General features: G+C 41.6%; 1 protein-coding gene across 1 annotated transcript in view; it reads right to left on the reverse strand.

The window, feature by feature from the left end:
- The window catches only part of NOX3 (NADPH oxidase 3), a 65,745-nt gene that overhangs the window by 34,302 nt on the left and 15,929 nt on the right, over positions 1–15,514 (reverse strand). Inside the window, exons 7-9 of the mRNA XM_052645898.1 lie at positions 12,127–12,250; positions 6,726–6,818; positions 4,142–4,395 (exon numbers count right to left, since the gene is read on the reverse strand). Coding sequence (XP_052501858.1) covers positions 4,142–4,395; positions 6,726–6,818; positions 12,127–12,250 — 471 coding nt within the window. The remainder of the gene's footprint in view (positions 1–4,141; positions 4,396–6,725; positions 6,819–12,126; positions 12,251–15,514) is intronic.

Genomic DNA, 15,514 nt, shown 5'->3' on the forward strand with positions numbered 1-15,514 from the left:
GTTGGATCATTGAAAAAGCAAGAGAGTTCCAGAAAATCATCTACTTCTGCTTTATTGACTATGCTAAAGCCTTTGACTATGTGGATCACAATAAACTGTGGAAAATTCTTTAAGAGATGGGAATACCAGACCTGAGAAATCTGTATTCAGGTCAAGAAGCAACAGTTAGAACTGGACATGGAACAACAGACTGGTTTCAAATCAGGGAAAGGAGAATGTCAAGGCTATATATTGTCACTTTGCTGATTTAACATATGCAGAGCACATCATGCGAAATGTTGGGCCGGATGAAGCACAAGTTGGAATCAAGACTGCCAGGAGAAATATCATTAACTCAGATATGAGATGACACCACTCTTATGGCAGAAAGCAAAGAGGAACTAAAGAGCCTTTTGATGAAAGTGAAAGAGGATAGTGAAAAAGCTGGCTTAAAACTCAGTATTCAAAAATGAAGATCATGGCATCTGGTCCCATCACTTCACGGCAAATAGATGGGGAAACAATGGAAACAGTGACAGATTTTATTTTCTTGGGCTCCAAAATCACTGCAGATGGTGACTGCAGCCATGAAATTAAAAGACGCTTGCTTCTTACAAGAAAAGCTATGACCAACCTAGACAGCATATTAAAAGCAGAGGCATTACTTTGCCAACAAAGGTCCATCTAATCAACACTATGGTTTTTCCAGTAGTCATGTTTGACAGTTGGACCATAAAGAAAGCTGAGGGCTGAACAATTGGTGCATTTGAACTGTGGTGTTGGAGAAGATTCTTGAGAATCCCTTGGACTGCAAGGAGATCAAATCGGTCCATCCTGAAGGAAATCAGTCCTGAATATTCATTGGAAGGACTGATGCTAAAGCTGAAGCTCCAGTACTTTGCCCACCTGATGCGAATGACTGATGCACTAGAAAACACGCTGATGCTGGGAAAGATTGAAGGCAGGAGGAGAAGTGCATGACAGAGTGTGAGACGGTTGGATGCATCACTGACTCGATGGACATGAATTTGAGCAAATTCCGGGGGTTGTTAATAGACAGGGTAACCTGGTGTGCTGCAGTCCGTGGCATCACGAATAGTCGGACATAACTGAGTGACTGAACTGAACTGATCTCTCCTCTGCAGTCCTCATTGTTCCTGTAATTTTATAGCTGTTTTGGGTGGTGTGTGTGTGTGTGTGTGTGTTTGTGTTTGCGGCACCACGCAGCATGTGGGGTCTTTGTTCCCTACGTGTGTGTGCTCACTCATGTCTGACTCTGTGACCCCATGGACTGTAGCCCTCCAGGCGCCTCTGTCCATAGGATTTCCTAGGCAAGAATAGTGAAGTGGGTTGCCATTTCCTCCTCCAGGGGATCTTCCTGACTCAGGGATTGAACCCGCGTCTCCTGTGTCTCCTGCATTGGCAGGCGGGTTTGGTGTGTGTGCATGACTTGATTGGCAGCTGTTTGGTCACTAGACTGTAAGTTCTGAGGAGGGAGGGGCCGTATCTGTCTTTGCCCACCACTGCAAGCCAGCACCTTACAAAGGGTGGATTGTTTAATAACAATTTGTTGAATAGATTGTGAATGTTTAAAATATTTCAATCAACAGAATAACCTCAACTATTCCAAAAGCACACATTTACATATGAACAAAGATATGCTAATTAAAAAGCTTCTAAGTTATTCATAACCATTCCCTAAGGAGTGTCTATTGAAGGCACGCGGGGTTGGCCCATTTGGACTTACTATCTGTTCATGAAAGTTCAATTGGGTTTATTTTAAAAATATTCCATATACCAAACCTCCTAATAATTCAAATTAACTTTCCTCAAATTAATATTAATTAATAAGGCTTTTATTACATATTGATGTATGGAAATAGAAGAATAAAAATAAAAGGGCCTTAATCAGAAAGGGTTTGTATCTTAGCCCATGGTAGATTCTTTTATAAATAATTAGATAAAGGGAATTGAGAGAGAGAGAAAAACAGAAACTGCCCACAACTAAAATGTCTTATGGTTGTTTTTATACTTCATGGTATTTGAGATTTATTTGACACTGATGATAAAAGATAACAATTAAACCCAAAGAAGAATTGTGTCATAATTCATAGAAATGCACAATAAACACATTTCTACATAAAACCGAGCATCTAATCTGGAGCAGCAGGAGGGAATATTAGATCCCATCTCCCTGCTGATACAGTGATCCTTCCTTCACATCCCTGTTTGCTGATCACTTTCCCACGTGAAATTGCAGAGCCCCGGGTTCCATCAAGGGGCTGATCTAGTTTTTCCTCCTGTCTCACTGGGATCTGCCTTCTGACAACTCATGGGCTTTTACCTTTCTGAGAAACACAAACCAGGTCTTTTCCCTCCCCTGCCTCTCTAGCCTTTAACTAGCTGAATCTAGCCATCACGACACTCTGATGGTTCTTTTTGTGAACCAAAACACCTCCATTTCTCTCAACGCTGAACTGGCTGCCTTTGCACAGATTCTTGTTTATCAAGTTCACTAAGGTACTTCCTGTCTGATGTAGATCCAGTTTAACTGATAACATATCTTAGAAACAAGTTCCCTCTCCAGCAGTCACATCACACTGTCCCTATTGCTTCTCGTCAGCATTGCCCGTCAACCTTCGGTCTTGTCTCTGAACCCAAGACCTTTTTTCATCTACATTGTCCTCTCTTTCTCATCAGCACGTTCATTGTCATCTCTGTGGTAGATGACCTTTCTTATTTTGCTAATAGCAAGAGTAGCTAACTTGTTTTTTTCTACTATGCATTATGCAAAGAGCATCATACTGACTATCATATTTAATCCTAAACAGAACCTATGTTCTATAATTATCATTTTCCTCTTACAGAGGAGGAAACTGAGGCAGGTGTTACATATATCCTCCAAGATCACATGCAAAATTAGGCTTTGAACCCAGGTTGTCAAATGCTGAGGCCCTTGGCTTTGGGTTGTAGATACAAATTGCTGAGAATTCTAGTACCAATGTTGAGAAATTCCTCCCTTTTTACCTCAGAAGCCAAAGTCTTTTTTTTCATTTATTTATTTTTATGGAAGTATAGGTGATTTATATTGTTTCAGGTGAACAGCAAAGTGATTCTGTGATCCATACATGTGTGAGTGTTAGTGACTTAGTCACGTCAACTCTGCAACCTCGTTGACCGCAGCCCACCAGGCTCCTCTGTCCATGGGATTCTCCAGGCAAGAATACTGGAGTGGGTTGCCATTTCCTCCTCCAGGGGATCTTGCCCACCCAAGGACTGAACTCTGGTCTCCCTCATTGTAGGCAGATTCTGCTCCATCTGAGCCATGTATCTATTGTTTTTCAGATTCTTTTCCATTATAGGTTATTGCAAGGTACTGACTATAGTTCCCTGTGCTACACAGCAGACCCTTGTTATCTTTTTTATATACAGTAGTGTGTATCTGTTAATGTGAAAAATTTTAAAAAGAGCTCTTGTTCTCTTTTTCCTGAGTTTAGAGGAAAAGGTTTCTTCCTCTTCACGAGGCTTTGCTTCTCCTCTTGGACTCCTTAGTCACTGCTTGTCTCAGAGATTCCTGGGGCTGTATTAAATCCTTTCTGTGCCCAAAGCAATGAAAAAGTATGGTTTTCTCAAATTTCTTCACAATATTTATCCCAACAATTTTTGTCTGTGTCCCTGTTTTTCTGGAGCCCTAAACATAGACTTTGAGTTCTTATTGGGTAACCCTGTAGCTAGAGTGGGAATCAATTTTAAGCCATTGATTACTAAAAGGAACCAAGGCGTGGTGACTATACTAAACTTCTGTTGCATGCTGAGGGTTTTCTAAATAGGGTGTCATTTTGGATTGACTTGTCCAACAACAGACTATGACAGCAAAAAGTGCACAGCGCTGCATCTGGCATCACAAGTGGCTTGTAATTCGCCAAAGTGATGTTTTAGACCCGGGAAAGCAAAATGTTTCCTGTTCCTGGATCATGACCTGCCTTTATTGATCATTTGATTTTTAAAGAAATGTGCTTGTTCATACTCAGATTTAAAAAATGGTTTCAAATTTACCATCTAGAATGAAGATACTGCAGAGGCTCTCAGCATGTTGATACACTAAAGGACCTTGCTTTTTATAATATGGTAACTTAGACATAAAAGAGAAATGGGCTCCCACCTTGGCAGGCTCCAGGGCTCTTTCAGGGGCTGTCCTTCTACTCCAAAGGCCTTACACAGAGCTTCTGTCCAGTCTCCCGCTGCCCGGATGTGGACACTGAAGAAGTCCTCCTGGGGAGCGGAGGTGAGGGTGAAGGGGTGCCACTCCAGTGTGGATATGGATGGGCACTGGATCAACACATACTGCCCTGGTGCCATTTTAAAGTCACGCTTTTTCATGCAAAGTTCTAGCACTCCAGATGGATGGCTTACCACCTAAATCACAGCAAGAGAGTCATTGGTTCTTTCACTTAGGTTAAACAATAAGACAATGGCCTTCATCCCCTCAAAGCTTTCTCAATTTTTATATCAACTCTTTTGAGGTGTAATTGACATAGACCATTAATTATGAGTTTCCAAGGATCATTGCCACAACTTTTATGTCTGAGTTGGCAACTTCAGCCAGAATGACATTAATCTTCTTCAGGGGCTAGGCCAGAAATTTGTGCGGCTGCATCGAGCCAAAGTGGTGTCTAGCACATGACTTTTTGTCTCAGTGACCATGTTTTCGGTAGCACAGTTAATTTCAGGCCGGTTAATTTCAAGAGAATATAAGCTAGCATTTCATCCATAGCACTTAATTAGCCTTAAAGTTATTGAAATAGCCACAGAATTAACTTCATGTTGTTTTAAAATGTAGGTCTAGTTTGTTACCATTTTCAATGACGTGTATCTTTTCTTTATCCTTTGTGAACTAACCCTGGTATTTCTTCATTTTAAGTATGAAACAATCTTCAAACTCTGAAATGTTTTGTTGGTTTGGTTTGCTGTTATTCAAACCTTGTCTGATCTCCTACTTAGGCTTTGAGTTTTAGATATAAGAAAGCATGATGCAAGCTATTGCTTTTTAAAGTGCTCTATAACTTGCTACTTATCAGAGACAAAGAATTAATTTTCCTCCTTAGACATACCTCTTTTTTCCAGGCTCCCATGTCTTCTTTTTTGACAGAAGTCATATAGGAGCAAAATCTAGTGTCTGGATCCTCTGACAGTATTTTTCCATTCAGAAGAGAATTTCACAGCATTTTAATCATTAGTTTCTCCTCTCCCTACTGATCTCGTTCTGATTCAGCTGTTAAATGGTCTCCCTAGTAACAGCTTGAGTAGATTTCCAGAAGTTTTATGGTCTGGCTTTTGATACAGCTTGATATTCTTTGGTGCTTAACTTAAAAACAGCAACACAGAAGCAGCTTAAAACAGAAATACGAAGCAATTTCTGTGCATCTGCTTTCATGAAGACAGTTAAAGAGATAGAGTATTCTGTTAATATTGTATTAGCAAAGCTGCATGGGTTTGGTTAGCAGAGAATTTCTTCTAAGACATTAAAACCTCTGAGGGGAGAGTTTGGGGTAAATTTTCAGTCTCCCAGGCATGTGTTCATTTTTTCTTCATTCATTCATTTAGTCAACAACTGTTTTTTGAATGTATATTCTATTCCAAACTTACTCTAGGATGGGGATATAGTATAGAATATGAAGCCCAAAAAAGTCCTCACTCTCAAGTAGTATATATCTTAGCTGGGGTAGGAAAGATTTTATTTTATTGAAAATAATAACATAAGAAATGTATTTGGAGATGACACATGCTATGAAGAAAGTAAAACAAGACAATATGTTGCAGAATGACACAGGAGTTCTACTCTTACTAATCAAAAGCAGAGTTATTATTATACTACTATTATTGCCTGGGCTTTCCTGGTGGCTCAGATGGTAAAGAACCTGCCTGCAGTGTAAGAGACACAGGTTCCATCCCTGGGTCGGGAAGGAAATGGAGGAGGAAATGGCAATCCACTCCGGTATTCTTACCTGGAGAATTCTGTGGACAGAGGAGTCTAGTGGGCTATAGTCCTTGGTGTCTGAGTCAGACATGACTGAGCAACTAACGCTTTCACACTTCCACTTTTACTGCTTGGGCATGTATTTTTGATCTATCTGCTGAGACCTTCCTCCAGCTCAAGGCAAAAATTGGGGAGCAGTGACGAGATATGTCAAGATTGGAAAATACTACCTTCTTGCCTTCATTCACTAGGGCAGGGGCTCTTCCTCTTCATTTTGAACTTCCCCCCAGTGCCCTTTCTCCATCTAAACCTGAGGGCAACTGTTCCCCCATCTTCTGTTCAGCAGTTCCAAATGTAAGCGTGTGTACTTGAAAATATATATACGTTATTTCTGTGTTTGCAACGTCCATGTTTTTACGTGATGGAGGAGGAGATTATACTCTAAGGCACTGTGATCCATGTAAAGCATACTCAGCCCTCCTGCCTTTTCCCTTAGAGGACACCAAAATAAAGGGAAATACAGATGATTCCAGGGCTGTAGCATAACCTTTATCAGAATTCTGTGTACCAGTCGGGAGCCCTGATCCCTGTCTTCAGTAAAATTAGTCTCACTAAAAGATGCACAGGATACAAGCAATTATTAGAACAGAAGATGAGCCTCTAAATTACAGACGGTTCTGCAATAAAAATGGCAAATTAAAAACTTGGGCCAATAAAAAATTTTCATCTACACTCAGGTTTTTATTCAGACATAAACCTACATGCATACCTTGGTAATGATAACTTCTTGTTGAAATCGCCAGAACCTAATTATTCTTTCACACGCATACAAGACCGTGGGGCCTAAAACCCATTTCCAAGCCTGCAGAGAGCGGCAAAGAGAGAGGAAAAGGAAATGAAAATAGAATCCAAATATTTTCAATTTGAACCAATCAATATATAACGCGATGGGGTTTAGACATTTTCCTTTAACTTTGGGCCGGTTATCAACAACAAAGATGTCTCCTTGTATTAAATACTATAACATTCAATTATGCCTTGAAGTCTACAAGCTTATTTAAGATTGTATTGGTTTTTATGCTACTTGATCAATGATGCCTTTATGTAATTAGAAATAATTGAATTTGCAAAGAAAAAGAAAGTAGATTGATGTTTATGTTATATATGATAGGGTCATAAATGCTCCCAAACTCAACCAAAGTCAAAGGCTTACAAACTACATTACTGAGTCAACACAGGACATGACAAATTCAATAAAAAACATTTCAAATAGTAATTTTGGGGGCCAAGAATGCATCATAACTTTGCAAGTCTGCCTAAAACAACTCACACTCTCACACACGCATGCACCCATGTACTCACACACCCACATACACACTGTCAAACACATGGGCATAGTCAGTGTTATCTGAAATAAAACAAAGTTAGTTTCTCCGTGTTGTAAATCTAGATTAACAGAATCAGAACAAAAGCCTCAATACTTGTCTGGAGAATTGTGACAGGGAACATTTCCATTCTGTGTTAGCCTTTTCTGAGTATAATCTGCCTTACTGAGCTTCAGTTTACTGGCTACCCTTGTCCCAGGGGGTGGGTTACAACATAAGGTGTCTGCTTCCTTAAAAGGGAAGGAATGGGAACTTAAAATTTTTGAAGATTTAATCTTCAAATTTAATCAAACAACCTTCTGAGGCATATGATATTCTCTTTATTTTGCAGAAGAGGGGACTGCGGCTCAACAAGATGACACAAATTGTCCAGGGTCACAAAGGTGATAAACAAGGTTCACAGTGAAGATACGAACTCAGATGGCCTTGACTACCCAGCCTATGCTCTTCCCATGTAATCATGCTTCTTTCTGTTCAGTGAAGAACAGACACTTGCTTCACATTAGAGACTCATTAATTCATTGAATTTTAGGATGATCAAGGTTCTTGGAAATCTAGCCTAGTTCTTCTTTTAAAGAAGAAAAAGCAACATTCCAAGAATGGGTATAAACTGTCAGGGACACGGAGTGAGGTCGCAGAGAGCCAGGAGTAGAACCCAAGCCTTCTCCTAATTTCCCTCAGTTTCCTCCTTGGAATTCTAAATCCACTGCACCTTACTCTTAGAATCCTATCTTAGTAGCAAGAAAGGCGTCCCTTTCTCCTGAACACAGATACTCACTAAACCTTCACTGACCGAATCATCATCTTCCTTGTTCATTACTCCCCTGCTTATTATCCTTCTCTGTCTTGTCTGTCTGTTGGCGGGTCACAAGCCCTTCAGCATTATTTTTGCTCTTGTTATCTTCCTTGTTTCTTCGAAGCTCTTTTGTTTATTTCTAGGTCTGTTTGCATGGGGCCTTTTCTCACCGACATCAACCTTCCGTGCCTTTTCCCTGGGAGCCTCTTGTTTGCCTGATAAAGGCTCCATTTATGGAGGCAACACAAAGCAATTTGACCCACTTATTCTTTTCTGCCTCAGTGGGATTCAGCAATGTGTTCAGAATAGCCGAGAGAATAAAAGCTTTTGTCCACCTATGCTGGGGGTGAGGTGGGCATGATGATCAGAGCAAGGGGAAAAGGCAGGAAGGGATAGACATGAAGGATGGGGTTGGACCAAAGCAGTGAGTCCTTAGGTCTCTTATGCTTGAATGAACCAGAAAGTATTTTGAGAATAGGCTTGGGTATTTACAGAAAGGATAGCAAGGATGCAATTCTTTCTGTATGAACGTAGAGAGAGATTTGCAAAAAGCACTCCCATAGTCTCTATGTATTTTTTACAAATAATCTTCCACACCCATTTTAGAAAGTTTGAGACATCACACACTTCATTTTGTTGGTGTCAGTCAATCATGGTCTCTGCTTTTTCCATGTTGATAAATGGAATGGATTATTTTTCTTTGTACGGTCAGTCAGGAAGGTGAACGTAAGCTATTAATCCTCACCTCTATCTCTGTCTAGTATATAAATTGCTCCAGGAGGAGAAAGCCTAGGTTAGTTATACTGTGATATTCTTGGAGCCCCTGGAAATTAGAGATGGAGGAGAAGATGGCCAGAGATGAATATTCAAAGGTATATTTCCCAACAGGGATGACCAGGATAGGCAAGAGCGAATGAAAGCAAGAAGGGACAGCCCAGAGCAGGAGGGACATGTGACGAGGTGAGTCTTGCAATGGGTCTCAGAAGACCTGGGTTCTGGTCTTGGGATTACCCTCCTTTATTCTATGTCTTTAGGAATATCTCGGGTCCTTTTACGCTCAACTTTTCTGCCTTATAAAATGGGAGAGATGAAGCAAGTTATTATTTGTGTTCCTTCCAAGCTCTTAAATGTTTCAACTTTGCTCAGAGAGGTGAATACAATGTTGGGGGCATACACTTGTGGACAAGAGCAGAGAGCTGGCAAAATGGGGAGTAGGAAAAGGCCAGAGGTTCAAAATGAATACTGAAAGAGCATAGAGGTGAAAGTTCATGGCCAGAGCGTGAGAAGCTCTGGCTCCTTGATGTGATTTTGCTTGGAATGCCCTCTGTGACCATAGGTAAGAAATGAAAACTCCTTGGATCTCAATTTTTCCATCTAATAAATAAAGGGCCAGGACTATTTAGTATCTAAGTTTCTTTAATGTTAAGAGACTCTGTGGATTTTTAGCGTTATATTTTCTTCTCTAAAAAATACTGAAAAAGTCACGGTACAGTGAGTATTTTATGGTAGAAATAAAACCATGTTGATTTAAAAGCTGCAGTAATGAAACTTGTTTCTTCCACTTTCACTCCTGGTTTTTCATTCCTACCAGAAAATAAGAACATGCTGGCTTTGATTTTATTTTATGTGTGTGTTTATGAATGGGCTCTTTTTCGAGACAATAGGATTTCCAGGGGGTGGGAACCACATCCCTGAATCTTGCATCTAATGCAATGCCAAGTATATAACAGCTACTTGGCAAGAGTTTGCTGAATTAAGTCTACCTCAGCTAAAGCTTCTCCCTATACTGTCGACATCATTCCTTAGTAATTAAAAAGTGCCAGACATTATTATTATTATTATTTGTTAAAGCTGCAGTTAAATGAAATAGGCTAAGGAAGACCAGGTATCTTTTGAGATGGATGGCATGAGGAATTCTGGAGTCTTGCAGCATGTGTCTGTGAGTTTGGGAAGAAAGGGAGACAAGTAGGGGAAAAGGGGACTGCAAAATAATAATATAATTGGTTCCTTTGAGCAGTTCAGTTTGTAGAGGTGATGCATGCCGCAGTATCAGCTTTGGGAGGAGTGGGAGCGTAGGTGCACCCCTAAAGGTGAACTGAGGAATATTCTATTGAGAAAAGCACCATGAAAATGCACTGAGTCAAGAGAGGCAGAGAGGACGCCACAGAGGCCTGCGAAGGCAGGGAAGGTGTGGCGCAGTGAGGCGCAGGAACCCTTCCTTGTCCTTGGGATGCCTTTTGGATTCGGTGTCCCTCAGACAACAGAAAGAATATTGTACAGCTCAGCCAAGCGGTAATTGCACAGCCCACACACGCTTCGAATCAGGATCCATTAAAAATAATGGGAAAGAGTGACAACACGAGTTTGGGTGTGCAAGGAGGTATGGCAGGGGAGAGTGAACAGAGAGGTGGGTACGTTCCCCCCTTCTCATGATAATTAATGTCAGCAAATGCTGCTGGGAGCAGGCTCTAGTCTGTATTCATGAGGTGTGGGAGAGTATTGATTTTTTTATGGAGACACTGTAGCTGAACATTTGAGAGAGGCATTCATGTTCCTCATTAATATGCAGGCTGGGTAGTGGCTCCCGATAGTTGAGTTTAAGACAGAGACAATCTATACTGGCCATTAAAAGAACCACAGTCTAATGGGCACATCTATTCCACTTCTTTTGGTTTTAAACATTCCTCCTAGCAGTTTCCATCCTTAAAATCCAGTGCTTAATTTAACAGAGTTGAGGATTTTTGAAAAAGTCAATCATTACATTCTTCATATGCTGATGACTTAATTTCCTGAATCCTCATCATTTATGTACTATTATTCCATTTTAAAATATCTTTTGGCTTCCCAGGTGGCTCAGGGGTGAAGAATCTGCCCGCTAATTCAGGAGATTCAAGGGATGCGGGTTCAATCCCTGGGTGGGGAAGATCCCCTGGAGAAGGGAATAACAACCCACTCCAGTGTTCTTGCCTGGGAAATCCCATAGACAGAGGAGCCTGGTGGCTATATCCCATGGAGTTGCAAAAGAGTCAGACACAACCGAGCACAACCGTGCACTTTTTTGTCCCTTGTGTCCTCCTCGTTTTAATCTGCTGGCTTCACTCACTTTCTTTTATGCATTAGCCAGCTGTCCCAAGGTTTGCACTGTTCTGAAACACATGAGGAGACGGAAGAAAATTGTTATTTCTATTTATCTATGCCATCAACTGGGAGAAGGAAATGGCACCCCACTCCAGTATTCCTCCCTAGAGAATCCCAGGGACAGAGGAGCCTGGTGGGCTGCCATCTATGGGGTCACACAGAGTTGGACACGACTGAAGTGACTTAGCAGCAGCAGCAGCAGCAGCAGCAGCATGTCATCAACTGTCATCCTGACAGCATACCCAGGAAATCTTACTTTTGAGATTTTGTGGACACTATTATCTACTCTAATTAAGTCTATTTTGGTCTAATATTGTCATTATTTCAGGAATAGAAGCTTAATTAGAAGAGGAAGTAAATGTATGTACTTTCAATTTCTTTCTGTCTCGTAAGTTGTGCAAAGAAAGAAGGCAAGCTTGCAAAGGTGGCCTGATTTTCACTTGGGCGCTGCCTGACATTTGTTGAGAAGGGATGCTCTTAGTCCTCAGGATGGAGTGGGCAGTCGCCCAGGGCATCAGGGAGCCGAGTGTGCAGACAGCAGAGGGTGGCGAGCCCACCGTTTTCTGACTCCTCCAGAGACAGGGCTGTGTGTGCAGGGCTCTGAATCCCACGCTCTCATACATCCATATTTAAACGTAAGTGGAAGAACATGTTTCAAAACGAAAGAGTGCTTTTGGCAGGGGATTTCTCTTGAAATTATCCATAACTCGAGTCCTCCATTAGCACTCTTAATAAAGAGTTGGCTTTGTCTCGTGGTGACATGGGCTGTTCTTTTTTTCAAGCATGTAAAAGCTCTAGCTATTTTAATTGTGGTGACAGCTATTTTTAAAAGCTCCCGGGCTCATTCTTACCGAAGGTTCCTTGCCAGAAAATTGAGGCACGGGGCACTGGGCCTGCCACTCCTCCAGGTGGTCTCTGCAGAAGGTGATGTTATGCAGCAGGAGACTCTCGGGGGTTTGGCCTCGAACAATCCGCCTGTTATTAAAATAATAATAATAATAAAGCTCTCAGATTTGAAAGTGATTTTGTGCCTTGTGATTGCCACGGATACATAGACTATGATGGACTCTACAATAACACTTTCACTGTCTTACAATCTGGACTGGGTGCATTTCCTTGAGCTTCTTTAAAAATAGGAATTTAAGAAGCTTCAAGTAACTTTGAAGAGCCCAGAAAAGAAGTGCCCCTCGGTGGTATCCTGTGTTAAATTGAAAGTGTCTACATTAGAGAATTCATAATGAAGGAAATTGTTTGAACACATCCTTTTGTAGACTGTTGAATCTAATTAGGTTACATCTTGTCCTGATTGCTGATTTGGGCTAATTGGCTAACTGTACTATTTGGGTCTTTTGCAAATTTATTGAACTTCTTCCCTTCCTGGTTTGTTTTTGAGCACCTTCAAGTTGTCAAATGAAGAAGTCACTTGAATAATGGTATGTGTCCCCCCAGGGACCCAGAGCAGGCTTAGTATTTGATGGGGTCCAAATAGGTTGATGTAAAATGTGCCTTTTAAGATGATATTGTTGAATTGGAGAGTGAAAAAAGAAGCTGGCCTTCATGAATCACTGGATCAAGAGTCCTGTGATCCTGCTATATTAGATTTCCTACAGATGCGGTATCAACTGACCCAGGACAATTTGCTTCGGGGCCAGTTCCTTCCTTTATCTACTGGTGCACAGGCTGTGACGCATGGGGTACTGAGGTCATACAACCTAGGCGTTGCTCACTTCCTAGGTGTTTATGAGTAAAATACATGGGTTTATTTTTTGAGGAACATGGTCCTTGCAGAGAAAGCTTAGCATCACACTAAGCTTTAAAAGTGTGTGCTTAGCATCACACTAGGCTCCTCAGGTCCTGGGTAGCCTGTGGAGTAACATATCCCATTTTGCCTGGGAGGAGGGCACAGCAATGCTCTTGGAAGTGGCCTGGAGAACTGCCATCCTGGCCTTTGTCCTAGTCTGTTTTATGGAAGTCATCCAAACTTGATAACATCCCTTTGAGTTAGATGAGCAAAACTATCTGTGAATCTCCCATGAGCAAACGATGCCCAGACGTTGGAAGAGTGAATAAAATACAGAAGCCAGAAGAAAAGAATCTGTAAATTTTAACACCTTCCTTCTCAGGCCTCAGACAATTCATCTTGTATCCCAAGGGACCTCAGAACATTTCTCAAATGCAGTAAGCATCTTTTTAAAAATTTTAAACTTTTTATGTCTTCATCTATGCCATCCCATAATAAGAAGATTAGTGGGCTTTAACACATTGCAATAATCCTACTTTACTTGGCATTTTTGTATAGAATTTGCAAATTACTTTTTGCTGTAAACAGTAGCTGTAGAATACTTCAAGCTGAGAAGATTAAATGAGGCCCTTATCCCAAAATAAGCCTTTCAACTAAGTTAAAATGACTAAAAAAAAAAAAAAATTTCATCTTGTGAAATGTTATTTGGGTATTAAAAAATATCTCCAGTGAAACACTGCCCATTGAAATCCTCTTGTGCTCCTACAATGCACCATGGAGTGAATGCCGAGGAGGAAGGATCAGGGCAATGCATGCATAATTTTTGTGAAGAGGTCTTCTAGATGCACGTGAATTGTGAAGAGCTCTCAAGTGAACACCAGGGGTTAACACTCTGGCATCAGCAGAAGAACTCAGAGAGAAAGGAAGGCCTGACAGCCTTTGGGGTGGAAGGCTTGGGGACTACATACCACCCACCCCATCCCCCAAATACAAACAGTCAGGGTGAAGGATGACACATTCAGGAGAGTCAAGTGCAGCTGTTTTAAAGTTAAAAGAGGCTAGAAAGCCTTTAGCCAAGCAGCAGCATCAACGTGCACATTGACTGACTAGGTTTCTAAAGACTAGCCGAGGGATAGCCAGTTGGTTTAGGGTTAAATACGCTGCCAGGGGCAATTTTTCCTTCTGTGTTTGTGTGTTGGACAAGCTAATGGATGATGGGGAAGCTCTTAACCGGGCAGAGCCAGTGGAAGGCACGTAGAAACCCCTTGCAAGAAGGGGAGGCTAAGATTGGGGGTGCATCTAGGATGGGGTGGGAGGTTGGAGGAGGCAGCTGACTTGCTGGGAGGTGCAAACTGAGAAGAACTGCCAGAGGGTCCCACACGGCGCCCACAGTCACCACGAGGTGTGTGACCTTTTCGGCCCGCCATCCAGTCTCCGTCGCCGTGTGCTTGCCCTTCCAGACCTGGGCAGAAACAGAGCCCACCTCTGAGACCAGCCCCCTGCACTCAGCAGCTGCTAGGGTGGGAGAATGGGTGCAGGACAGAGTATCCAGCGAGTGTGGGTAACAGAAGAGGAGCTTCTGGCAAACTATGCAGGGCTTTGCAATATCACCAGTCACATTCTCGCAAGTGTCGAGGAATGTTTTATTCATGTAAGTAGAGACTGATCTCCAGGGCTTGTTACCACTAAAGGGTAGGTTGTCTGAAAGCCAGTGTCTTGCATCTGACTCTGTCATTTACTTGTCCTTGGATTTTGAGTGACTCACTTAACTCTGAGCATCTATTTCCTCCTTATGAAATGGGAAGACCAGCACCATCTTCATTGGACAGGACTGTTGTTGGGGTCACATTGATTATATGCATATATGAATGTGCTTTAAAATTTTAACATGGGAAAAAAACATCAATTTAGGAAATAATTAATATGGGACAAACTAGTTTGTTGTTGTTCAGTCATGTTTGACTCCTTGAGACCCTGTGGACTACAGCACTCCATGCTTTCCTACCCATCACCATCTCCCAGAGTTGCTCTAATGCATGTCCATTGAGTCAGTGACACCATCCAAAATCTCATCCTCTGTCGCCCCCTTCTCCTCCTGCCTTCAATCTTTCCCAGCATCAGGGTCTTCATCAATGCGTCGTTTTGTTTTTTTTTTTTCATACAAGGTGGCCAAAGTATTGGAGCTTCAGTTTCAGCAGCAGTCCTTCCAATGAATATTCAGGACTGATTTCTTTTAGGATTGACTGATTTGATCTCCTTACAGTCCAAGGGACTCTCAAGAGTCTTCTCCAACACCACAGTTCAAAAGCATCAATTCTTAGCCTTCTTTATGGTCCAACTATCACATCCACACATGACTACTGTAAAAACAATAGCCTTGATTATATGGACCTTTGTTGGCCAAGTAATGTCTCTGCGTTTGAATATGCTATCTAGGTTTGTCATAGCTTTTCTTCCAAGGAGCAAGTGTCTTTTAATTTCATGGTTGCAGTCACCAT

This window comes from Budorcas taxicolor, chromosome 9, assembly GCF_023091745.1.
Source record: "Budorcas taxicolor isolate Tak-1 chromosome 9, Takin1.1, whole genome shotgun sequence".
Lineage (NCBI taxonomy): Eukaryota > Metazoa > Chordata > Mammalia > Artiodactyla > Bovidae > Budorcas > Budorcas taxicolor.